Below are 25,019 nucleotides of genomic sequence, written 5' to 3' on the forward strand. Positions count from 1 at the left end.
GATCTTAATGAAGTGAGGTTTTTTGCCCTAAAAATTCAAAGGCTCCCAAAGTAATATTGAAAGTAGAAGCTGGGAGAAAGCAAACAGGCACAGATGAACATGTAGTGTAGATGATGTGATGTTAAAAAGTGGATACATCTAGGGTTCAATGCCTCTTGTGAAACACCAGAAAGGAAATGAAAATAAGAATTGCAATAAGTAAGGACAGCAAGTTAGACCATCAATGCCAGTTCATTTTCACATGCAAAATTAAATGTTGGTGTCAGGGCAAAACTGGCATATCCTTGCATGGAGCCTGGGGAAACAAGTTAGGGATGCTGAAATGGTTACCTTCACAGAACAATGGCCACCTCAGCAGCTGGGATATGGAGGATCAATGGTATTCAGTGTTACCTTGCTGACAGTTTTCATGGCAAGGAAGGAGTCAGTGCCCTCCCTCCCCTCTGCAAAGCTGTGGCCAATGCCGTCCTATCTCCCCCAGTACCAGCAGAATACTCCCCATATCCACTGAGTGCTGTTCTGCCCCTACAGGAGCGCTGCCTGGGCCTTCAAGGCCCATTCCCCCTGGCACAGCTCCTGTGATGCCAGCTGGTGCCTGTGCCCAGCAGGTGGAGAAGGGGTAAGTGCCAGTGACCCCAGTGTCCACAGTTCCAGCAAGCATCTCCTTCTCTGAGCAGGTCTGGGGGCTTCCTGTGATGCCAGGTGGTAGCCAGTGCCTCCCTTGTGCAGCATTCCCCATGCCCAGGAGGCCCAGAGGGCTGTCTCTGGCCCTGGTGCCTACTGCACACAGATGAAGCCAGCTGGGAATGGTGGTGGGATGAAGTTACTGAAAGGCTTCAAAAACCTCCCACACACCCACCTCTAGTGAGTCAATTGACAAATGTGGGAAATTAAAATCTTCACATAAAAGACTGGGGCCAGCAGCAGCAGGCAGTGATTGCCCCCCTATGCTCAGCACTGGTGAGACCACAATCAAGTCCTGTGTTCAGCTGTGGGCCTGTTACCAAAAGTCAGTAAATATAAAAGCTCCTTAACACTAATGTAGCATTAAGAAGGCAGCATTCTTTATTGAGCTGGATGCATGAGGGGATAGCTTCTCCAAAATCTCATTCACGCTGAGTACAGAGCTCTAGTTTATGCACTGTATTTTACATACACATTGGTAGGATTTCCTAGAAGAAACATATATATGAGAATCATTTCTCTGAAGTCATTAACATATGTTTCCTCCCCTCTCTCCATGTGTTCTTCTGTCTTGAGGGTCTCTTTGGTGATCCCTGGTGATCACCAGGGTGAGGGGACTCCAAAGTCATAGCTGACAGCCTTGTGAACTAGCAAAAGTTGGCACAACTGGGCTGTTTGCTTTCCAATTCTTCTTCCTACAGAATAAGCATTGTGCAGTTCCACAGGTCAATGGTTTTTGAAGAATAAGCATTGTATTAACCCACCCACTGTGCAAACAATTCCTCATCTGGCAACAGGTCCCTCTCTGCAAGAAGAATATTGAGGTGCTAGAGTGAGTCCAGAGAAGGGCAACAGAGCTGATGAAGGGCCTGGAGCTCAACTGCCCTGAGGAGCTGGGTTGTTTAGTGTCAAGAAAAGGACATTCGGGGGACTTACCACTCTCCACACCTGCCCAAAAGCAGGTTGTAGATAGGCAGGGGTTGGTCTCTTTCTCCCAGGTAGTAAGTGTCAGGACAAGAGGACAGCCTCAAGCTGTGCTGGGGAGGTTTATGTTGGACATTAGAAAGAATTTCTTCACAGAAGAGCTGCCCAAGGGGGTGGTAAAGTCAGTGTCCCTGGCGTTGTTTAAGGAAAGACTGGATGTGGCACTCAGTGCTATGTTTTGGTTTACATGGTGGGATTCGTGGGGTCGGCCTCGGTGATCTCAGAGATCTTTTCCAACCTGCCTTCTTCCGTGATGCTGTAGCAGCTGAGCCATCACAGCGCACACTACACAGTCCGCGGTCCTGGCGCGGAGGCACATCGGTACCGGCGGCAGCCCCGCCGGAGCTGCTCGGCTGGGCCGGCAGGACGAGAAGGAAGGGGGAAAAGGGGGGATTTCCTTCAAGTCTCGTCTCTACGTGGAGGCAGCGCAGAGCGCGATTCCCGGAACACGTCCGCACTGCGAGGGGAAGGCGGGCGGCGCTTCGCGGGGCGGAGCGGCTGCCGGCCCGGCCCTTGCCGTGTGGGCGGCGCTGCGGGCGGGCGGAGCGGGGCGGAGCGGCTGCCGGCCCGGCCCTTCCCGTGTGGGCGGTGCTGCGGGCGGGCGGAGCGGGGCGGAGCGGCTGCCGGCCCGGCCCTTCCCGTGTGGGCGGCGCTGTGGGCGGCGGGGCTGCCGGCCCGGCCCTTCCCGTGTGGCGGCGGCCATTGGCCAGGGCCGGTTCCGACATGGCGGCCAGCGCGGTGTCCAACCCGTCCCAGCTCCTGCCGCTCGGTAACGATGGGGGATTCCCGGGATTCCCAGTCGGGGCCCAGGGCGGGGTCCCTGTCCGGGGAGTCGGGGCGGCTGCGGGCCCCTCCAGGGGTCGAGCTGTGCCGGCGCCTGGCGGGAAGCGGGAGGGCGGGAGCGCCAGGCGGCGGGGCCCGCGCACGGCCCGCGAGGATATCGGGGTCTAGGGCCAGTGGAAAGGGGAGTGTGAGAAGGGGATAGGTGTGGGGGTGTTGGGGTCTGGGGGATGAGGTGTGGGGCTGTTGCACTGTCTGAGGGAGGCCGGTGGTAGTGGGGATGGATGTAATGATGTCGGGGGGGGTGTGCTGGTTTGTGTGGGAGAGCGGAGGGGGGATGTGTAAGGTTGTGTGGAATGTGTCTCTGTTTGTGTAAATAAACACAAAAAAACCCGAAAGGCACGAAACCCTTGCTTTGTAGAACGTATGCTTTTCTGTGTATCTACAGAACTTGTGGACAAGTGCATTGGTTCACGTATTCACATCGTGATGAAGAGTGACAAAGAAATTGTTGGGACACTTCTAGGATTTGATGACTTTGTCAGTATCCTTTGATGGACGTCTAAGGCTGCCTGCTTTATGCTCTGGCCTAAGTAATTTATAGCTCTTGAGAGTTTTGGGTTCACTGAATAGAACTTTTTTTTTATGGATCGGTTGTATTCTGATATTTTCAACTTTCAGGTAAAATCACATTTTGGCATAAAATGAAAATAGCATTAAATAGTCTAGTTGTAAAATCTGGGCCTTATTTTCCTTGAAACTAGATTTTCAGATATGGTGCTGGAAGATGTTACGGAATTGTAAGTATGTTTTCTGCCTCTTGTTGGTATTTATTGTTTGGGTCACTGAGACAAAGTACTGTGTAAGATCTGCAAAAAAAGTGTTTTTACATCTATGGAATACTTACCAGCTGAGTAGTTTAACATTGGACTTAAAACAATAGAAAGTGATCTGTTCAGGACAGCCATGTCATAGAGTAGCTATTGTGTGGTTTATACTTGTATGGGGATCCTATTTGTAGTCTTAATTTTGCACGGGTTGTGTGGGAAACTTTCCAGTAGTTAATTTCTTTTTACACTTCTTTAAGACCTAGGCTAAGATTCAACAAGGTAGCAAACTTAAATATTTTTACTTTGTCATAACATGTTGATATATCATATTCAAGAAATTGTTAAGCTTTAGAGGGTGAATACACATCTCCATGTACTGAGTAGAAGAGACCTTTTCAGTTAGCTTTCTGTACCTAGGTGCTCCATTTATCCACGTTATGCTGCTGTGTAGCTGATTTATTTGTTATTTCCAGCAATGGCCACCTTAATGCAGAGATTTCTGTCCATTCTGTGGTCAAATCTGGAGCCATTGTCCCTGGTTCTGTGTTCTTACTTACTGTTTCTAATGCTCCTTCAGTGAGATCACACCTGAGGGCAGAAGAATCACAAAGCTGGACCAGATTCTGCTCAATGGAAATAACATAACTATGGTGAGTCATGCATGTGTTGACTTTCTGTGTCTGTAAATCGATCAGTGATTGTATTCAACTCCTTTAAGCCGAGCTTTCCTGACAGTTCTACTACATTAGGAAGTTTCAAGTAGCTTGCCTGCATAGCTGGCCACAAAGCCTGGACTTCCAATACAAGGGCATTCCTAATTTTGTGGGAAGAGGAAGGCTGAAGTGGAAAGATCTGAGTCTAATTTGGCTCTGTATGAATGAGGAATAGTCTCCACTGTGTTGTTTTACCTATCTTGTATCTCTGCATTGTGTGTCGGAGCAGGTGCCATTCTGTGTTAATTTCTAAGCCTTTTTTCTGCTTTGGTTATTGTTCTGCATGTTGAAAGGACAGCATATGTTCTGACTCCTTGTATGGGGAGAAATTTCTACCATCCAGTTAGGCTGGGCGTGTGTTGCCCTTGAAGAAGAACCTGGTGAATTTTCAGCAAGACATAGATACATTTCTGCATTAGATCTCGTGTGTCTTTTGGTAATGTATCTTCCCATATCAGGAAGTCCATGATTTAGACTTTTTCTTATTTTGATCTCAAAACCAGTGAAGGTCTTTCTCTTTAGAAGTGCTTAGCTGATAATGAAAAAGATACCAGTAAAAGTAGTGGTTAATCCTTTTTTTTCCCCTCATGTTTTACCTTTTGTATTTCTTTTTCTGTTCTTCAGTTCTTTGCTTTCTTCACAAGGAGGTGCTATGCTGATTTACTCTCTGCTGCCTTTTTGGTTTGTGTGTCTCTGGCAATAACTGACTTCATCTGTTGGGAGAGTCTGAAAGCCACTTTTGTGGTCTAGCATGAAGTCTCCATGTCCTAAAATGTTTGTTGTAAAGTAAGAGCTGTCGTGTATGGGTTTGTAAAGCTTAACTCTATGGAACTAATGCAAAAATGTCTTACTCTTTTATAGCTGGTTCCTGGGGGAGAAGGACCTGAAGTATGAAGACATGATATTCATAAGTACTTTTTATATATATATATGCAAAATCTAAATAGAGATTTTGGGGTAGAAATGTTCGGGTATGGATCGTTTGCTTTGCTGACACAATTGACATTGTACAAAAGACAACTCTTAAGGAAGAGTGCTGGTGGTAATGTTGATTTTGTAAATTGAAATCATGACTTTCTTGTAAAGACACCTGAACCTCTTCTGAATAAAAGGCTTTTTCTTCGTTGGTCGCTGTGTTCTGTTATGTGAGTGCACAAGTTTGATAATTGTATAACTACTTAATGGAGTAGAAAAATGACAGTTGTGTTTCGGTTCCCATCAGTCATCATTTTTTCTACATCTGTTGCATTTGTTTCTGGCCCAAGTTTGTATAATACACAAGTCATGAGCCAGGATGTTGCTGTGGTTTGGCATACCTGCAGATACCGAGCTGGATGTTTTGTTCGAAGTCTGTGACTGGAAACCATGTGGCAGAGTTCTTTAGAGTTCTGAAAGCCCTTCAGACTGGGTGCATCTGTTTGATGCTCAGCAGCCTTTGGTTCTGCTGGCCTTGAGGTTCAGCTCTTGTGGACCATTTTGTCAGCTGATATCCTTCCTTACAGCACAGCCCCTGCAATGGCATTTGGCAAGTCAGAACAGACAGACCTGACTTGTGTCATGTTCTGGGGTTAAAAATCCCCAAGGCTGGTGTTAAAATTTCTCACTGGTGTCAGTGGTGACTCTGCTTTCACCAGGTGCCTGTGGCTGCTTGCATAGTTTGGAACACTCATTTTAGAGTAAACAGGAGTCTTGTGTCTCCATCTGTTGTCCTGTGATATAAAAGTGTGACAGTATTGCAAGCTACTATTTTAGGATAATTTCTGTAAGTAATTGCTGTTTTGTTATGATGCCATGCTCCCAGTGTAGCTTATGGTTCCATAGTACACCTCTCAGCTGGCTTCTATATGTAAACGTCTTTGGAGAGGAATCACAGGTGCCTGCTGTCACTGTAGACAAGGTGGATGCAGCATGGGCTTATGTGGACAGGATGTGCTTTTCCTTCCCATGACCAGAAGTGAGAAGAGTTGAAGAAGGGGGCTCAAGAGCAAGATTCTGCAAGGAAGCTGCTGTACTAGATCTTTCTGCCTTAATCTGACAGAAAAGCTGCCTTCTGCTAGCTGGGTGTGAGCTCAGAAAGCAGTGACAATCTCTTGCTGTAGCCTGTTAAAAGGGAGAGGGAGTCCCTGCTCTCTCACAGGGAGAGTGCGGCTTCTGGCTCACGTGTTCTGAATAAGTGATCTGTGTTTGGATTGTGTCCTGGCAATCTATACCATTACTCCCTGAATGTGTTTGCTTTTTTCCTTTCTGTCTCCATTTCTTCCTCCAGCTTTTTTAAATACATGCATTAAAAAAAGATACTTCTTTTTTAAACTTAATTTGATTGAAGCATCATCTGTGCGTGTTTGTGTCACTTTCCTAGAAATAAGAAATGAGAACACTTCAAAGATTTCTAGTCAGATCAGAACTACTGTGTTGGGCTATAGTTGAATAAAATTTTGGTTTTATTCCAGTTTTCCAGTTTGTATGCACTTGATTTCTACTTCACTCAGTGTTTTGAAAACAGTCATGCTGCTGAGAGAAGAAGAGAAGATCTTGACTCAAAAGCAGCTTTTACTCTGACAGCACAAACATCTTGTTTGTTGCCTTGAAAAAACTCAAACAACTTGACACTGCCTCAGTTTTTGCTTGATTAGCTGTGTTTTGTTCTACTCACTCCAGAGGAGTGCTTAGACTTTCAGAAGACATTTTAATTCCTGACTCAAGTCTGCAGAGATCCTCCTAAAGACAGTTTGGGCATGCAAAACACTGTTAGTCCTTTCTAAGATGAAACATTTTTCCACTGTCAGCTGAGAATACAAAGTATTCCAGGTGCATCTAGTTTGCTTTGCATTCATTATTCCTGTAGCCTGTTGCTTTGGAAGTGGAGCTAATAAGCTTGTCCAGTCAGTAAGTAAGTAGTGGTGGTTTTTGTTCTTCCTCCCCTAGAAATCCAAGCACTTAATTATACTGCACTGCCTTCTTGTTGACACTGATCTTCTCCAGAATACTATTCAGGGTGCCACCACATGTAGGTAATTTAAAATAATAACCTTAGACTTTAAAAAGGTGGAAAAGTGAATGAGGCTTTAAGTTTAGGGAAAGATAATTGTCAGGTTAAATAACTTTGTGGTTATGACATGCACAGTAGTGATTCTCTTCAGATTTATGTTTGCGTTGCTTTCTGTTTTTCTTAAGGATAGCACTGGTTGCAGTGATCTTTAGTTCTACTACCTGGCTGTCTTAGCATGGAGAAAGTTCCCTTCTGAAAATACTTGCTCATTCTGTTTTGGGTATAATACCCTCACTGAATTTATTACAATGATTCCCGTCTGTCCCAGGTCACTGGTAATTCTTAACACAGACAGTGCTTCTAAAGCTTATCATTGTGATTTAGCAGTCTCATCAGTAACGTGTCATTTTGCAGGTGTAACAATATTTTGGTCAATTAAAATACAGTCAGACACAATGTAAGCAGAGAACACTAGAATATTTATTCCGGTTTCAATTCCAATGAATCTGACCTCAAGACAGTTGATTCAAGGAGTCAGCAAATATTTTTAGGAGCTTGCTTTGACATTTTCGAACTACCATAATGAACAGGAATCAAAATTCAGCTTTGTTTTGACAGGTGTTGCATTAATGCTGGGCCACACTTTTGCTTTCTGCAAAAAGAGAGAATGGATCTGAATTAATAATTTATCAACAGATTCTGCAGCTTGATGTCATTTTCATGACAACACTATGGTTGGTTAATTAAACTGTTAGAAACAAAATCAGGAATTCAAAAACCACGCCATTTTATTTCAGAAGTCCTTGCTTATATTTGTACAATATATTGAATAGCTCTCTATTTTCTGCAAAACCTAATATATCTTTCATTACTTTTTTCTATAAACTTATATGAGGTCACATTCTCTTGAAGCCTTCTAGAAGCTCAAAATAAGCATTACAAATGAAGTATTTGTTGTTTTCACAGGAAAACAGTGACAAGAAAACACAAAAATATACCTATTTAATCCATTATAAAAAATACTTCAAGCAGATTGAATGCAATCTTCATACATCAGTACTTAATACTGATACTTAATTTGTTAGCTGTTTTCTTTTTTTTATAATGTATTTAATCAAAATTTAAAAATACATTTAAATATGGCAAAGTACTGCAGTTTTATTCCAATTAACGAGTTCTCAAAACCCAGAGTAACCTTTTTAAATCTAATTCAAACCTGTAAACATTAGTCAGTATTTGGTTTGGGTGGTTGGTTGGTTTTGTGTGCTTCTTTTAATGGATCCTCATATTTTGTTTTCAGTACTGATTAAAAAAAGTGGCCTGCAGTAGCCATTAAGAGCAAAGGGATTTGGCAAGTCCTCCTGTCACCTGCATTCCCCTGGCATTCCATTTGGTGAAGAACTTGATGTGGCAGCAGCCCCTGCACAGGAAGAGGAAAACAGAGGTTATAAGGATTTATAAATAAGCAGTTAAAATGTTTTTTCCATTCAGTAAGCACTGGTATATTGTCATGATTTAGCAATGTTACTCCTCAGTTCAGTGCCCCACTGAGGCTCTCCCAAACTGTGCACAGTTTTTTGATCATACCAGAGGAAGGGCACTGACCATTTCTCTTGTTTAGTGATATCTAAAGCCATCTGGATGGCTTTCAGGTCTGCAAATTGACTTGATCCACCTTGTCCTGTAGTAGCCTCTGCAACTTGCCATGTAGTACTCCATATAGCAGCTTCCTATTTTTGATTTATCCCCAAGATACAGTATTGGAATAATACCAATATAACCAAATAGGACGTGCCTGACCTTGTCTGGCCCTTGCTGCTTGACCAAAAGGCAGCAACTGTGGTGGTTTCACCTCAGAGACACCTTTGGCTGGCTGGATGCTGCAGCTGGGCGCTTGGAGGCAAGTCCAGGCATGCAGGAGCTCAGGTTTACCTTTGGCAGAGAAGCTTCAAGGTGATGGTGAAGGAAAAGGAGTCGGGGTCTGCTGGAGGGTTTTGATCCAGAGCTTTATTCCTGGTCCACAGGCCTCTGAAGCCAGCAACAGCTCCAACAGAACTCCCTGAACTGTGTCCCTGCTGTTCCTTTTAACCCCGGGGAGAGGGGGTGGGAAGGGGTAGGGATCCCACCAACCAGGTAAGGGGGGGAAGTCTTAAGGGACAAATGGCACCTGGATGGCCCAATGTCCTCCAGGGGTGGAGGTATCTTTTGAACTCTGCCAATCACTGGACGCCCTTCTGGAATGCCAGGACTGACAGACAGCACTCAGCAGGGGTCAGGGTGTGGAAAGGAGAGATGATTGACACCTCTGGCAGGGAAGTATCAGGGAGGAACCTGGGGTATCTGTGGCAAACCATGACATCACACCGCAACAATATGGCAGGAACTGTCAATGGTGAGGCCTTTTTCTGGTAGCTGATTATATGATGGGGCCTCCTCAGTACGTCAACTTTTAGTCCTCCTCTGATGATGATAGTCCAAAATGTTTGGCTTCCTTGATTTCCAAGATTCCTGGGTGACTGGTATTTCCTATTGAGCTTGCTGAGTGATCATCACAACTCACTTACTCCATGTAGCATCAGTGCCATGATGTGTGGCAGGGACTTTCTTTTGAACATCCAGCCCAGCACTGGCAGTCAGGGTGCCAGGAGGAACTGTGCTTGGATGCCAATCATTTCCAAAGCACTTCAGAACCCTTCATAAGCTGCCAGGATCTCTTTTTCAGGTGGGGTATAACATGCCTTAGATCTCTTGTATCTCTGAGTCCAGAACCCCGCTGGTCATCCTGAAGTCTCCCTGGGTACTTTTTGCCAGAGACTCCAGGAAAGACTATTCTCCCTATCTGCAGTGTAGAGCAAATTTTTCGCATGTGCTCCTATCCTGACTGGCCCAAAGGTTACTGCATGAAGAATCTCCTGTTTAGATAATTCAAAAGCCTGTTATTTTTCAGGACCCCACTTTAAATTATTCTTCTTCCATGTCACATAATATTGAGAGGGCTTACAATCTGACTGTAATCTATAACATGCATCCTCCAGAAACCTGTAGGGGCTAGGAAAACCTGTGCTTGCTTTCTGCTGGTTGGTGGGTACATAGCTGCTTGTTTCTTTACCACATCCATTGGAATCTGATGACATCCCTCTTGCTATTTTACTTCTAAAAGCTGAATTTCCTGGGCAGATCCCTTGAGTTTGCTTTGCTTTATGGCAAAACCAGCCTTCAGGAGGATCTGGATTTTCTTCTCCCCTTTCTCAAGAACCTCCTTTGCTGTGTTGTCCCATACAATATCATTGATGTACTGCAAGTGTCCTGGAGCCCCGCCCTTTTCTAGTGCAGCCTGGATCAGCCCATGGCAAACAGTGGGTCTGTGTTTCCACCCCTGGGGCAACAGTCTATTGTCAGTCTCCACTCTCCATTGGGCTTACACATTGGCCATATAGGACTAGTAAAGGGCCAGCGAATCTTGCTGACCACTCCCTGGCTCTCCAGCTCTCAAATCATCCCCTGGATGGGGGTCACAGAGTCCTGGTTGGTGTGATATTGCCAACAATGCACTGTTGTAGTAGCCATCAGTACCTGTTGTTCTTCAATTCTCAGCAGTCCCACAGCAAAGGGTCCTCTGAGAGACCAGGTAAGAGCATCCTTGAGAGAATACCTTTCCCTCACACTTGACACAAACTGTCTCCAGTGGCTGAGAGTTTCTGTGCTCTTCCCAATCATCTTGTCAATAGCCATATTCCAGGACAGAGATCCCAGCTGCTTGGCTTCACTGCTATCCAGTTTCATATCACGGGCCATGACATTCCAGAATTAGAGCAGCCAGGTCACCAGGGGCTCTCCTGACTAGAGGCTGAAATCTATTTTTATATCTCATAGCTCACCTGAGGATTGGGATTGGGTGATTATCTCTGGCCCTGCCTCTTCCTCTTGTTTTGAGGGCTCTGCTTCCTCTTCATCCCTCATGCAGTCAACTGATTATATGTAGGATTTCTTTTTCTGTATAGGGTTGACTGCTACTGGTTGTTCCTCTGGTTCAGCAGCAGTTTGAGTGGCCATGGTCCCTGCTGGTCTGCTTCCTTTCTCCACCCCTGGGAATGATGTCTACTGTTGAGCAGTGTCCAGTAAACAGTAGCCAGGACAGAACGCGTTGTGTAAGTTCATGCCTCTCTATAGCTTTGACATATTTCACCACTTTATCAGGTTGTTAAAGTGATGTAGCTGTTCACAGGTGAACTGCTAAACTATTGGAGAAGTTCTCCCAACACTGGCTTGTGTCCTCCTACATTCCATGCCACTCATTACTATCCCACTTCAGGGCAGATCTCTGAAAAACCTCCCTAGAAATCTTTCTTGGCTCTAAATATGGTGTGCACTGCACTGAGGAGACCTAGCAGACCTAGCAACAAGAACATACTTTCCTTAACATCTAAAGGGAATTCAGAATTCTTAAAAGCTGTTGTAATAGGCATGAAGGGGTAAAGGAGGTGAAAGGTTGGGGAAAATCATCCTCCTCTTTCCTCTCTTTCTTCCCCATAGACTGGATGCTTTTAATGATTGGCTCCCAAGGGTAGCACCTTAGTTAAGGGTAGGAGAGCAACACTGAATCCACATCCCAAATGACCCTTGATATTATCATGTTAAGAGCTCATATCAGAGAGTGCAACGGAGCAATCCTGATCCCTCTCCATGCTTCAAAAAAGAAACACAATGGGCACACAGTACATATATGGAAATGTATTTAGTTTATATTGGCCAGATTTTGGTTCTGGGGGGGATACAGGGATGGCTTCTGTGAGAGGCTGCTGGAACCTTCCTCGCTGTCTGGCAGGGCCAATGCCAGCTAGATCCAGGACAGGTGTGTCACTAGGCAAGGCTGGGCCAATCAGAAATTGCAGTAATGCCTCTGCAACAACATATTCAAGAAGAAGGAAAAAAAATGTTTTTGCACAGATGCAACTGTGGCCAGAGAAGAGCAGAAGAATATTTGAGAGGAACAACTCTGCAGACACCAAAGTAGTCGGGAAGGAGGTGGGGAGTTGTGATCCATCTGCAGTCTGCGGAGGAGAGCCAGGCTCAGGTGAATGCCAAGAAGAGGCTGTGAATTCTGGGAGGCCTCTGCTGAAGCAGGTCCCTGGCAGAGACCTGCAGACCCATGGAGAGAGAAGCCCATGCTGGAGCAGATTTCCTGGTAGGACTTATGACCCTTTGGAAGATCCATGTTGGAGCAGCCTGTTCTTGAAGCACTTCACAACTGTTGCAGCAGTTTGTGAAGAACTGTTGCTGATGGGATAGACTCACATTGGAGGAGTTCATGGAGAACTGACTCCAGTGGGAGGGACCCCATGCTGGAGCAGAAGAAGGATGCCTCTCCCTGAGCAGCAGCAGAAACACACAATGACCTAACTGCCTGTCCATCCCCTGTCTCCCTGTGAAGCTGAAGGGAAGGAGGTAGAGCTGGGAAGGTGGAAGAGGTAGGGGGAAGGTGTTTTTGTTTTATTTCTTATTATCCTTCTCTGATTTTGTTAGTAATAAATTCAATTAATATCCCTAATTCTAGCTGGTTTTGTCTGTGACAGTATTCGGTGAGTGATCTCTCCCGGTTCTCAGCTCATGAACCCTTTGTTATATTTTCTCTCTCCTGTCTAGCTGCAGAGGGAATGATAGAGAGGCTTTGCTGGATGTCTGGCATCCAGTCAGGGTCCACTCACCATGGGGTTAGGTAGCACACCCACATGAGTAGACCAAGCAGCATTGTGACCACTGGCTCTGTACCTAATACAACTAATACTTAGATCAAATAGTTTCCAGCTCACACTGGCCAGACCTGTTATTATCTCAACCCTTCAAGCCCTACACTGTGAGACAAATAAGGCTTTTGTGGTTTAGGAATGATACTCTCCAGTTCAGTGCCCCCACTGAGACTTTACCAAACTACACACTGTCCTCTCTTGCTCCCCCAGGCTGCTGCAGCATGCTGGAGAGGAGTATTGGAGAGGCATGAAAGACAATAGTCATTGGTTAAGCTAAGAACAACTTACTTGAAACAGCAATGAGATACAAAACCAAATGGTAACAGCAAAAATACTAATGTCAGAGGGCATATGAAAAGAAACAGTTCACATGGGAAAAAAAACAACCCAGATAATAAACAATATTAGACAGCTCCCTTTGCCACATTTTCTTGACTAGAAGAACTCCTTCTCTCCAGAACAGAGTCCCTTTTCCTTGCTTCTGGCAGTGATGTGAGGCAGTATGGAATAACCTAGCCATGCTTTCTCCTGGCTACTGCAAAAGATGAACCCTCTCCTGGCTAAAATGAGGACATATATACTGACTTCAGTATTTAATGCCTAGTGATGAAAAAAGCCTCTTTCCCCCAGTTTTGGCACTGTTGCCCCTTAAAGCCCTGACTGACCAGCCATGCAGGTCAAGAGTCCAGCCAGAGGATGCCAGAACCTATTCCTGACCCACCAGCAAGTCAGCTATTCTCTTTCTTTCTTCTGGGAGTCAGCACAGATAGACCTTGTCCCACCACTGAATCTGTACCTCCTCTGGCAACCAAGTAGCAACTGCAGTTCCATTGCAATGGCTGCAGCCATAAAATCTTACTGTGATTTCACTCATTCTTCATTACTCAGTGAACTCTTAAATGCATGCATGAACAAGACATGGAGAAAATTTAACACCTTTTAACACTCTTGGCACAAGGTACACTAGAACATTTCCTGCAGTAAGACATGTGGCAGCTTCAGAAAAATTAGACATTTTATTGATTGTGTCCCTTACACTCTTGAAATAAATCCCTAATCCTAAGTGGAAAGCACTAAGTAAGCACACAGGCAATGCTACAGGAAATGTATCTAATTTGACAAAAAATGAGAAGTTATTAAAACCCATTCTTTCTTTGCTGCTTAGAAAAGTTTATTTTCTGTATATTGTTTCCTGTATAAAATAGTTATGCTGTAACAGAATTAACTGAATTGAGTGCCTTGTTCATGTTTCTCCCCTTACGTCATCATTGGGTATCTGATCTGGACCTTCTAAAGGTCATAAATAACTGTATCCACTGTTTTCAGAAAAACAGTAAGCATAAACACAATAACAGCAGTAATCTCCCTAAAGATTACCCAAATCTTGTTAAAACGTTAGTAAGATGACATGCAAGTTAGCTCTCTAAAGGTATATTTTAGTTCCCAGCACTTACTTTCCAGCTCTTTTTTTTTCTTTAAGCGCTTTGTCCGGTCAATGGCAGCCAACTCAGCTTTCAGCAGCCGGTAGCGTTCCCGGATTTCCTGCATTTTTGCTTGGAGAACTGTTATGCGCTCGGTGCTACTCAAATTTTGCAAGTCAGCTGCAAGTTAAGCAATTTCTGTTAATTATTGCACTGCAGGAGTTCCCAAGCCTTCTGAGGCTTCGATGAAGGGGGAGGTACTCAAATCTTAGTGACGTGCTTTGAGGTTGTAGGCAGCAAAGCTGAGAAACAGCAACTGCTGTTTATTATCACTATCTTGCCTGACACAAACACACTGAAACTTCTTCTTACAAGAAATACTAAACAAGTCCTGGTTCATTATGGCAAAATGGAAGGGGAAGATTTAAAAATTTAAAATCTTAGAGGCTGAGTAAGAAACAGAGAACAAGGAGTAAAACAGCAAGAAAGGAAAACTATCAGGATGTATGGCAAAATTAAGCAAACTGGGGATGGAGTGATTTTAGAAGCAAAAAATCCTCACAACCAGAAAATTCCAAAAGCCTTCTTATAGTATACCACAAGACCACAAGAGGCATGTTTCGAAAAAGATACTTACACACTTGAAAACTCCATTTGCAACCTTTGGGCAAATGACTATCATGTTCTTTTAGATCAGACTCCCTCTCTCCACTTTGCCCACGTTTTCCTGTGGGAAGGTAGATTGTTACAAAACTAAGCAACTTTCCCACCCAACCCAAAGCTTACCAGGAGCTGTCTCACTCTAACATGACAGAATCCATCCTGGTGTAGCAGCTTGGCACACAGCTCTCTGCACCACGGGTGCCCAGATACAGGACCACAAACCAGGTCTGTAATGGGGCCCCTCTAATTCTGGCATGCTGGGAAAGGGAAACCTTGCACTGGAAACACGGGCCAGTTAGTTGTTGTGCACGTAGACTCAGATTTGTTCTGTGGATTTATGGGAACCATAGTCTTACAGACCTAGAAGGTTGATAAAAGTAAGAGACTGTGGCTCCACAATCCATCCCAAAAACTGGCAGGTATTTAACTGAATGTGTGTGTGCATGAACATAAGGAGGTAGGGTAGGGACACACTTCCTGGAAGGAGATTCTTGAATACGATCCAGCTGCTCAAGGTTCATATAGCCATAGTCCACTCTACTCTCCAACTGGATCACGACAGCAGTGCACTTATTGCTTTAGAATCACAGCCATAAATAAATTGCCTGCATCAGAAAATAAGGCAAAGATGCACTGTAATGTGTTCATGCAGGTGCCAAAATTATCCACATGTTTCTACTTATGGAGCTATATAGTCTTTAAAAGACTTTGCAAGAGTGATTATTACATCCTAGCTCCTATTCACCTTTTTTTATATTCATTTCAAACAAATGACATGGTACTTTCACACATTTTATTTCACACTGAGCTGCTGTACTTACTACTTTTATTCTTCTTTTTGATGTTCACAGATATTTTGAGGCTTGTTTTCTGCTTTTTGGAGGAGCTGTCTCTTCCCTGAGCATTTTGAAGGTTTTTTTGGCCTCTAAACACTATAAAGGAGGAAAAATACCCCAAAAAGTAGAAAGAAATGGAAATAACAACAACAATTTAAATAAAGCCTGCATTTCTCTGCATTTTTCTCAAAGTATGTACATCTGTGATTAACAAATCAATAGAGATATATTTTTTGAGGGCTGCCTATTGACCTCGTTCAAACTCTCACCTTTGTTGAACGAAACACATTTTATTGCATTCTTTTAGAACAACATTTCCAGATGAATTATAGTAACACACCTTAAGGGCATTTTGAGGAAATTCAGTTAATTGTTAACTGAAGTCTGTTGCAATGAAAAAAACAAGGAGTATAGTCAGACAAGCATTTTCTTCCTCAGCGTTAAAAATTTTTCTGGCACTACAGCATAGTGAAAGCACTGTATTTTTGATGAACTGCAAAAGAGCCTGTCACTTTCACAAAAAACCTTTTGGATCCAGCCTTGCCAACAGCTAAAATGCAGGCAGCAGTACACTGACATCATGTGCACAAGTGTTGGCTGTGTTTATTATCCTCTTCTCTCTGGCGGTCTCAGGATGAATCTCAAAATCACATGACTGTGAAACCCAGCTAAGAAGGTCAATGTTTGATAGCTTGACTTCCATTTTTCAGAACATTAACTTCACAAGGGGCAATGGTTTCCTAAACATGCAATAACTGGCACTTTCTCCCACAAATTAAATAGCTTACAGAGAATCAAGTTTTATGCAAGAAACAGCATCTTCTACTTATAAGCAGGGCACTCAAAATGCTTTCCTCTTGCTACAAGAAATATTCCTTACACTGTATTACAGATTGTTCTGGGCCTTTCTTTTCAAGTCCAGTATAAAACATCATTCTTATATAGTTTTTTCCTCATTGAAACCATCACAATTCCTAACAAAAGGCCAAGAAACTTCCTGGCAGTTGTATTTTTTTCACTAGATGATTACACATCTGAAGTAGACAGTAGGCTACTATTTCCTACAAAAATTCACTTCCCAGCAGCAAAACTATAACAGAATGAAGATATATGTGCAATGGTAAAATGAAAGTTGCTTAGGTTGAAGACAGTTCTTTTTGCCCTTTCCTTTACCATTTTCAGCATGCTCTGGCTCTGATTGATTACCACTACTGGAGCTGACACTGGCATCAAAACCTTTTGAAGAAATATTTTGGTGAGACTGGAGATCTTGCATCTGCCCTGCAGTATTCTGTGCCTCTGCCGTGCCATGCATTTCACTTGTGATGCTTTGTTTCCCTTCTTGATTTGGTGGCAGACTCTCAGAGACAATGACAGTGGATTGATGGTTACTGTGCTCTGCTACAGCTAAAGTGGAAGGTGACTCAAGAGTTGGAGCACTGTTTTGCACTAAAAACTTCTCTTCCTTCTCTCCATCATTTTTATTCTAGGTGAAAGAACAGATGAAAAACTTTTCTCATTTGAGCAATTACAAGATTGCCATCTTAAAATTATGCAGTGCTTGCAATTTGTTAAACATTCGATGTGTAGAGGAAAGCTCTCCTCTTTACTTAAAAGTCTACAAGTACCTTCCTATGGTCCATGCTGAGACCTTTCTATTGAAGACACGAACTTTGTCAACACCCAGAGAGATGTGAGAGCAAACACAGCCCTAGAGTGCTGTCGGAGCAGTGGGGCCGCAGGGTGACAGGCACAGCACAGCAGCCGTTGGGCAGTTGGGCAGTTTGTGGCCGTTGGGCAGTTGGGCAGTTTGTGGCCGTTGGGCAGTTGGGCTGTTCCTTGGCACAGCGGTTCCAGAGGTTCCACCATGCTGCAGGGGAAGGAGGGGAGAAGGTGGGGCAGCAGGAGCACTGACTCCTGTAGCAGAAGGAAATTCTTCCTTGTAGCCCACCACCTGAGGAACCTAACCTATGCCTAAATATCAGTTAAAAAAAAAAGAATTTTGAAGAAAAGGCTCTGAAATAAAATTATATGGATACACACAAGTCCTGTTTGCTCTTCAGAATCAGCAAAGGGAGCTCCCAGATTTCACCCCATCAAGTTGGCTTCCAACACTGATGAAATGGATTCTTCTCATTGGTTTTCTATTAAGTCATGCATAACAAGAAAAAAAAGAAAAGAAAAGAAAAGAAAAGAAAAGAAAAGAAAAGAAAAGAAAAGAAAAGAAAAGAAAAGAAAAGAAAAGAAAAGAAAAGAAAAGAAAAGAAAAGAAAAGAAAAGAAAAGAAAAGAAAAGAAAAGAGAAAAGAAAAAGTGAAAATCCCAAAATCTTTATGGGAAAAGTTTTCATACCTAAAAGGCTGGGAAACCACTTTTCCTGTCATTTAGAGGAAAATTTATACACCAATCAAAAGGAAGCAGAACGGGGGGGTGTACTTAAAAATGTATCGAGCCAATATTGGGAGCAACAAGGGCATAAAAGGGAGTGAAACTACCTTTATTTTCTTTTATTCTAATTTCTGGTACTTTCCTTTGGTCTGCCTTAATCATTCATCATACCTAAATGCAAAACTAAATTGTACATGTTCATGGTTTTTAGCAGCAATTATGACATTTGTAAGAGAACTTACTAGGAAAAAAAAAGAAAATCAGGAGCCATATAAAATGGAATTTGGATTTTAATAAAGCAGTCATTTGTGTACTTTTCAATCTGCTAAGTTTCAGCTAGGATTCAATTCTCCATGTGTTGGGACACAGAGGATGAAGGCTTTATTACACTGGCAAGTAAGAGGAAAAGGTGTGTTTTTTCCAGTCAGCACTGAACAGTAGAGTCACAGGTAAAACACACCACCCAAATGAAAATTCAGATGGATTGTGGATCTCTACTAGAGAGATATATATACTATATATACTATAGATAGAGTATATATATATAAGGTATATATACTTCATATATATACCTTAAAAATTTAACAAAATAAATTCTTACAACTAGATAAAGTGTGGCCAGGTAATAAAAATAAACACTTCTGAGCCTGAGTGTCAGCAAAGTGGGTATTTGGGGTGGCTAACCCACTTGAAGTCACTAACTTTCAAGTCACTGACTTTGTACTAAAAATTTTTTTTAAATTCTTTTTCAGTTCAAGGCTTCTATTTTAGATCAGAATGATACAAAACAAACACTACTCCCTGTCACAGACAGCTTTTATGAAAAATCCTTTCCTTAGGATTTTTCCTCCTGAGAAGCTGAGAGGCCTCAGGACCAAAATGTAAACAATGGTTATCTGCTTCTGTGGAATGCAACAGGTGGATCTTTGATTGGCCCATGTTGGTTGTTTCTAATTAATGGCCAATCACAGTCAGCTGGCTCAGACTTTCTGTCCAAGACACATACCTTTGTTATGATTCTTTCTTTTCCTATTCTTAGCTAGCCTTCTGATGAAATCCTTTCTTCTATTGTTTTAGTATAGTTTTAATATAATATATATCATAAAATAATTAATCAAGCCTTCTGAAACATGGAGTCAGATCCTCGTCTCTTCCCTCATCCTTGGACCCCTGTGAACACAGTCACAACTCCCTAATACCAAGATATTAACAATAGGCATCTTATTATCCAAGGCTGGGCCTGTTCAATCCAAAACTAAAGAGGATTCTCAGAGATTGACTTGTAGATACTCCACAGAATTCCTAGAGGGAAAACAAGGAAGAAAGAGAATTTTTCCAGCTGCTACATTTATACTCGCAAAGGTACCACATTCTCAGGAAGACAAGGGACCTCAAGGAAGTAGCAAGCCTTGGCAAATTCACAGATAAGTTCCAGGAATCCTCTGTGTAGCTCATAACATGAAAGAATCAAAATTTTTTTGGGCTGTGATCAAAGAAAGGAGGAGAGTTAGTTTCATATCCAAATACTGGAATATTAGATGAGGGCTCCATTTTAAAATTTAGTTTATTTTTAAATAATTTCCCTTCTTCCCTCTCTCCCCATCCCAACATACACTACCCTTCAGATCTTGAAATTTCATTATATGTGTTCATTTTTTTATTTCAGTGGCTGCCTCTAAAGCAAAAAACTTGTATATTGGTAAATGCGGGAAACGGAAGACAGTTCTCAGGGCCTGACAGAAGGCCTACATAGTATGCATCCATATGCATACCGTGAGACAAGAAATGCTGAATTAGAAATGCCATGGAATAGGACAGATATTGTTGAGAGAGAAATGGAGCTAGAAAAAAGTTTCAAAAGATAGCCTTGCAAATAAGACTAGATAATTTAGAGAAATAGAACTATGAAATATGTATTGTATTATATTGGGATCCATGAGGAGTAGTTTTAGATGATTAGCTTTAAGGCATCTATAGCATGGCATATCAAAAAGCAAAATAGGCCAAGAAAAGCTTATAGTGTATTGTAATTAAGAAATAGTTAGCTTCTAGTTGTGATAGCATGAATTATAATGTATGTATTGTCTTACCCTTCTCATGACACTAAAAATAGAATAAAAGTTTTTAAAATGCCTCTCAATTGCATCATCTCTGGGTCAAGAAACAAGTATTGTCTGACAGGTAACTTTTCAATAGAGAAAGAAATTAGAACCTGGACATGCAGATTTCTGAAGGGAAGAAAGAAAAGTGTTGACAAGAATAAGCCTAAGTTTTAAATGCCTGAATCACTCAAAAATAACATGTTTTGGGATATTGTACCATATGTTACATAGAGTTAAACCACAACTCATTAGTATCTGGACTTCATTGCCCACTATGCTTAGAAATGTTGCTTGAAGGCACTTTGTGTCAAAGATCCAGTTCCTGTAGATCACTGTAGATGTAGATCAAAATCCTACCAAAAAATCAGTGTCAAAACCAGCAATAGTGACGACTTTTGTCCTTGGCAGTAGCTTCCAGGTGCTCCTGGCAATCAGCAGGCCTAGACACAAAGATGTGTATTCAACGGAGGGAGAGAAGCATCATGCTTGGCTCTAACTGTGACCTTTGCTAGTAGATCTTACTAGCAGGTAATAAATTACATTTGTTCTGCTCTTAGCCAGAGCCAAGATGGGAATCAAAGTCTAGATCACAGGAGAAGATCACACAAGCCTCAGCTTTTCCAGAAGAGTTAAAACACAAAGTAGAGTAAATTTGTGTCGGGTTTACTGGGTTTTTTTACAGATCTACAGACAAGTGATGAAGCTTAAAAGATGACAGCAAAGGAAAATCAACAGATATGCTGAAACTGAGTGAAGAGGAAGGAGACTTCAAATTAACTGAAAAGCTGCACAGAAAGCTTCTCTACTTTTTGCAGTTGCTTCAAGTTTTAAATGGCAAAATCTAGGAGTATTTCCAACTTATTTTTATTAATTCTAGAAAAAAGACAATCAAAACTGTGTAGTCCTGCTTACATGAAGTAAAGCACAGGAAGCCATTAGAGTAAGAAAAATTGTGTTTAGAAGGCTGAGGCAGCCTTAGGGGTAGGAGGAATGGGGAGGCGTGGAAATCAGGCCTGTGGGCACCATTCAAGGAGCATCCAGTCCCTGAGCAGTCTCTCACTGTGGGTATCCCAGCAGATGGAGTTGAAATGGAGCCACAGCTTGGTGGGAAAAGTGCCGGGGTGGTGAGATGTGGTTAGCAGGGGCTCCTCCATCAAATTGGTCACTGACAGGTGTGATATGTTCTGTGTGTCTCCAACACCTGGCAACAGCAGGCTGGCCCAGATGTGGGAAAAGGCCAAGGAGGCAGCAGAGTGGGAATGGGGCTCTGCAGGAGTTGAACACACCCGTGGAGGATGAGGCTGGCCCAGAGGGTCCCTGGAGGTCTGGGGTGAAAAGGGGGGAAAAGAGAAGCAGGGAGGAAGGGCCAGATGCTGCTGTGAGAATGCCATTCCATCCCATAGGTGACATAGTGAGAGGAAGGTGGGAACACAATGGTGATTCCAGGTGATCACCCTGACATCTTCAGGACAAGAGGCCCAGTAAGGACTGCACATCTGCCTCCTAGTGTTGTCCTGAATGTGAGCTCATTACCTGGTGTTCATTACCCAGAAGACTCGCAGCTTCCCATGGGCATTCCACACTTCAGGTAAGCAAAGCTGCCTACCTCACTATGTTCTTTGGGCCTCTGAAAGGGACTGTCCACTTAGCTACAGCCTGGCAAGGAAGGGAGTCTTACAACACTCTGGATATTTTAGACTTTTATTGCCTCTCTGGCTGAAACAAAGTATCCCCTCACTACTTCTCCATCGTCATCATTCTGTCCTGCAGGTGGCTTGTTCAGGCTGACAGCTTGGAATGCCTGCAGGGTCCAGCTCTGCTGCAGCCCAGCTTTTCCTCTCACAGCTTAATTCTTATTATGAAAATTCTTTCATTTCTACTTAAAAGATACCTCAGAGCTTCCCTAAATTAACAACACTCTATTCTAAGCTAAACAATTATCCTCTATTATCTAAGCTATCCACATTCTATAGTCCTTAAAAGCTGATCCCTATATTTCCTAATTTTTTTAAACTTTCATCTTTTTGAGAAAGAAGAACAACAGAGCTTTAAATTGAACCTAACAACACACCTAACCGAACCTAACCAAACCTAACCAAACCTAACAGCTAAACTGAGCAAATATCAAAACTGTCACGTTTCCTATCTACGGCACAGCTCCTCTTAATACTCGGGGGATGGCTGGAGCTCTGCCGAGAGATGACACATCCCCTTTTCCCTCCTCTCGGCTGGCGGGGCACAAGGACCTCCTCAGGCGCAGGTGTCTCCTCTCCAGTCTTCCTGCACTTGCTTGGCTGAGATGATCAGAGCAGCCAGGCTGGAGGCAGGATTGCCTGAGGTCACAAAGGGATGCTGCCCAGAGGAAAAAGAACAAAGAAAGGAACTCTTACTTTCCAGGATCCCATCCTCACGGGCTCAAGCAGGATTCCCTGGCTACCAGGAAGACACACAAAGAGCACCAAGGGCAGCATGTCCCCCTGCGCCTTCCTGTGCTGGGAGCTGTCTGTGCCACGTGGCCCACACTCCTCCTCATCCCTCCCTGCAGGTGTCCTCAGCTCCCAGGGCTTTTGGCCCCTTTGCTTTTTCTTACCTGCAGGAGTTCCTGGGCAGACCAGCGCCTGTCCTCGTCTGCCTGCAGGCAGCAGCGGAGGAAGTCGCGCAGGAGAGCCGAGTGGTGCCTGGGGTGCTGCAGTTTTGGGGGCCCGTTCCTTTCTATCAGCTCAAAAACCTACAGCACATGGATGCAAGAGGACACTCCACCTGCTCCTTTGCTAGCCACACAGAGCTCTCTCCACACAGAGCCCTCTTGCTAAGCTGCACCTTACCCTGAGACGGGCTTCCCGCTGGTAAGGAGCTTCCCCTTCCACCATTTCCAGCCCCACGATCCCCAGGGACCAGATGTCCACTTTGGGGCCGTAGGCTTCTCCTCTCACCACCTCCGGTGCCATCCAGCTGGGAGTGCCGACGCTGGAGCTGCGCTTGCTGCGCTCAGGGCTGAGCTGAGCACAGAGGCCAAAGTCACCTGAGGACAAAAACAAAGCCTGTCAAAGCCAGCTACCACTGGCAAAGGGGCCAAAACCATTGCCCACTCCAAGCCTGACCAGGCCATGCTGAATCTAGCTGAAAAAGCAGCTGAGCTCTCCTGCCATGTGGCTGGAGCCAGGCAAATAAGGCATTGGTCACTTCAAAAACACCCTGACGATTCACGCACTGGCCAAGCGGCGCTTCTGCCCAAGTGGCAGTCACCAAAATGTGAGCGCAAGGCATATGCTGGAAATGCTGCAGCCCAGCAGGGATACCCACCCAACTTGACAGATCCATCCATGCCCACAAGAACGTTGCTGCTTTTGATGTCCCTATGGATGACTTGGCGGGAATGAAGGAAATGCAGTCCTTGCAGGCACTGAGAGAGAAAAAGGAGGGAGGGAAAGTTAACGTGCAGGATCTGATTTCATCCCACCAGCAAGGAAAGAGCTCAACGGGATTGACGGCTTTCTCAGGGAATTGTGAGTGAGGGTGCAGCACCATGGTGCTGTCACCAAGAAGAGCTTGCTGCTTCAACACTCTTGGAAGTTTTTTCTAGATTTCCAAGCAAAGGCATCTGGTCTCCCAGAAGTTCCACCAGCCTTCAGTAGGAAGCACGTCACCTTTGGCTGGGAGGCGGCACGGCAAAGATTTTTGGGGAAGCCTAGTGGCAGCAGAGGAGGAAGCAGCACCTTCGAGCTGTTCCAGAATCCCTCGCCATCTGGGCTGCAATGCTGTCCTTTGAAGCTGAGGACAGCTCTTTGCCCTCAGCTTGAAATTCTGCCACCTGCATGCTGCCTTCCAGTGGCAAGCAATGTAGGACAGACAGACAGGCTCCAGGCAAACATTCCCAGGCACAGCTGAGAAGAGGAAGCAAGTGAAACCAAGCGACAGAGCGAGCACCAGCGCCAGAGGACAGACAGGATAGAAGAGTGCAAGAACAGAGCCTGAGGAGTGCGGGGACACCAGCAGGCAGTTCACTTCCCATGCTCTTTCTTCTCCTGTGTGTTGTGACAGCAGCAGCAGCAGCAGCAGCAGCAGCAAAAGAAAGGTGAGAGCAAGAAATCTCAGCTCTCCTTAACCTCCAGCTGACAAGCAGCATCCTGGGCAGGCCTGGGGAAGCACAAGCAGGATCCCTCACCTCCCGACAGACAGCGCCTATCTGTCCTTCCTCCAGGTACACTGCCCTGAGCACATCAAACAAGGTGCCGCCGTCCATGAACTCCATGGCCAGCCAGAGCTCCGCATCCACCAAGTAGCTGAAAGAAGAAAACCACGGCATGGAGAGACAGCAATGGGCACAGCCTCAGTCACCCCAGGGCCTGAGCCAGGTTTTTGCAACTGCTCTCCAAGCTACATGTGCCACAAGAGATTATTGAACACCAGCTCCACCTCCTCCCACGCTCTGGAGACGAGCAGAGAAATCATCACCAGCTCCATTCTCTGCCAGTGACCAAAGGGCATCGCCTCTTCTGGCTTGCACGAGCTAAAGCTACATTGACATGAGAATATGCCAACCTGTCTAAGTAGGTAACGATATTGGGATTCCTATTGTCCCTCATGGCCAGGATTTCATTGGCAGCCAGCTCCTCGGACATCTCCTCCTCGAGTGACATGATCTTGATTGCCACCTGAAATGACATTGGCGACCGTTACCTTGAGAAGACGCACCCTGCTGGAGATCACAAGGAGCACGGAGCGAGTGCTGGCGCAATGAGGCAGCGGGCTGTGCCAAAGTGCCTTGTCACTAGACAGCAGAGCTTAGCAGAAGCACCAAAGGCCATCCCAAATGCATTCTGCCCCCTGAGCCTAGACTGCACTTCAGAGGAACAGCCTCTGCTGCAGACATGGAGCAGCCA

At 44.3% G+C, this 25,019-nt stretch overlaps 2 protein-coding genes across 2 annotated transcripts in view; one reads left to right on the forward strand and one right to left on the reverse strand.

Annotated features, from left to right (window-relative positions):
- The first annotated feature begins 2,308 nt into the window (after positions 1–2,308).
- LSM5 (LSM5 homolog, U6 small nuclear RNA and mRNA degradation associated) lies at positions 2,309–5,117 on the forward strand. Its single transcript, XM_036403860.2, has 5 exons — positions 2,309–2,437; positions 2,897–2,992; positions 3,221–3,248; positions 3,856–3,928; positions 4,853–5,117. Exons 1-5 carry the CDS (start codon positions 2,392–2,394, stop codon positions 4,883–4,885), a joined length of 276 nt encoding a protein of 91 aa, XP_036259753.1. The 5' UTR covers positions 2,309–2,391; the 3' UTR covers positions 4,886–5,117.
- Positions 5,118–22,386: 17,269 nt separating this feature from the next.
- The window catches only part of LOC129047034 (serine/threonine-protein kinase PAK 3-like), a 22,911-nt gene continuing 20,278 nt past the window's right edge, over positions 22,387–25,019 (reverse strand). Inside the window, exons 2-7 of the mRNA XM_054517978.1 lie at positions 24,679–24,791; positions 24,302–24,419; positions 23,440–23,539; positions 22,962–23,158; positions 22,727–22,864; positions 22,387–22,488 (exon numbers count right to left, since the gene is read on the reverse strand). Of these exons, the coding sequence (XP_054373953.1) occupies positions 22,387–22,488; positions 22,727–22,864; positions 22,962–23,158; positions 23,440–23,539; positions 24,302–24,419; positions 24,679–24,791 (768 nt within the window). The remainder of the gene's footprint in view (positions 22,489–22,726; positions 22,865–22,961; positions 23,159–23,439; positions 23,540–24,301; positions 24,420–24,678; positions 24,792–25,019) is intronic.

The sequence above is a fragment of the Molothrus ater genome, chromosome Z (genome assembly GCF_012460135.2).
Source record: "Molothrus ater isolate BHLD 08-10-18 breed brown headed cowbird chromosome Z, BPBGC_Mater_1.1, whole genome shotgun sequence".
In the NCBI taxonomy this organism is placed as follows: domain Eukaryota; kingdom Metazoa; phylum Chordata; class Aves; order Passeriformes; family Icteridae; genus Molothrus; species Molothrus ater.

Excerpts from the sequence above, each read along its gene's own strand:
- LSM5 (XM_036403860.2), top strand. The coding sequence starts at position 2,392 with ATGGCGGCCAGCGCGGTGTCCAACCCGTCCCAGCTCCTGCCGCTCG. Across the intron at positions 3,249-3,855 it reads CTGGAAGATGTTACGGAATT|TGAGATCACACCTGAGGGCA; the intron begins GTAAGTATGTTT and ends ATGCTCCTTCAG. Across the intron at positions 3,929-4,852 it reads ATGGAAATAACATAACTATG|CTGGTTCCTGGGGGAGAAGG; the intron begins GTGAGTCATGCA and ends ACTCTTTTATAG.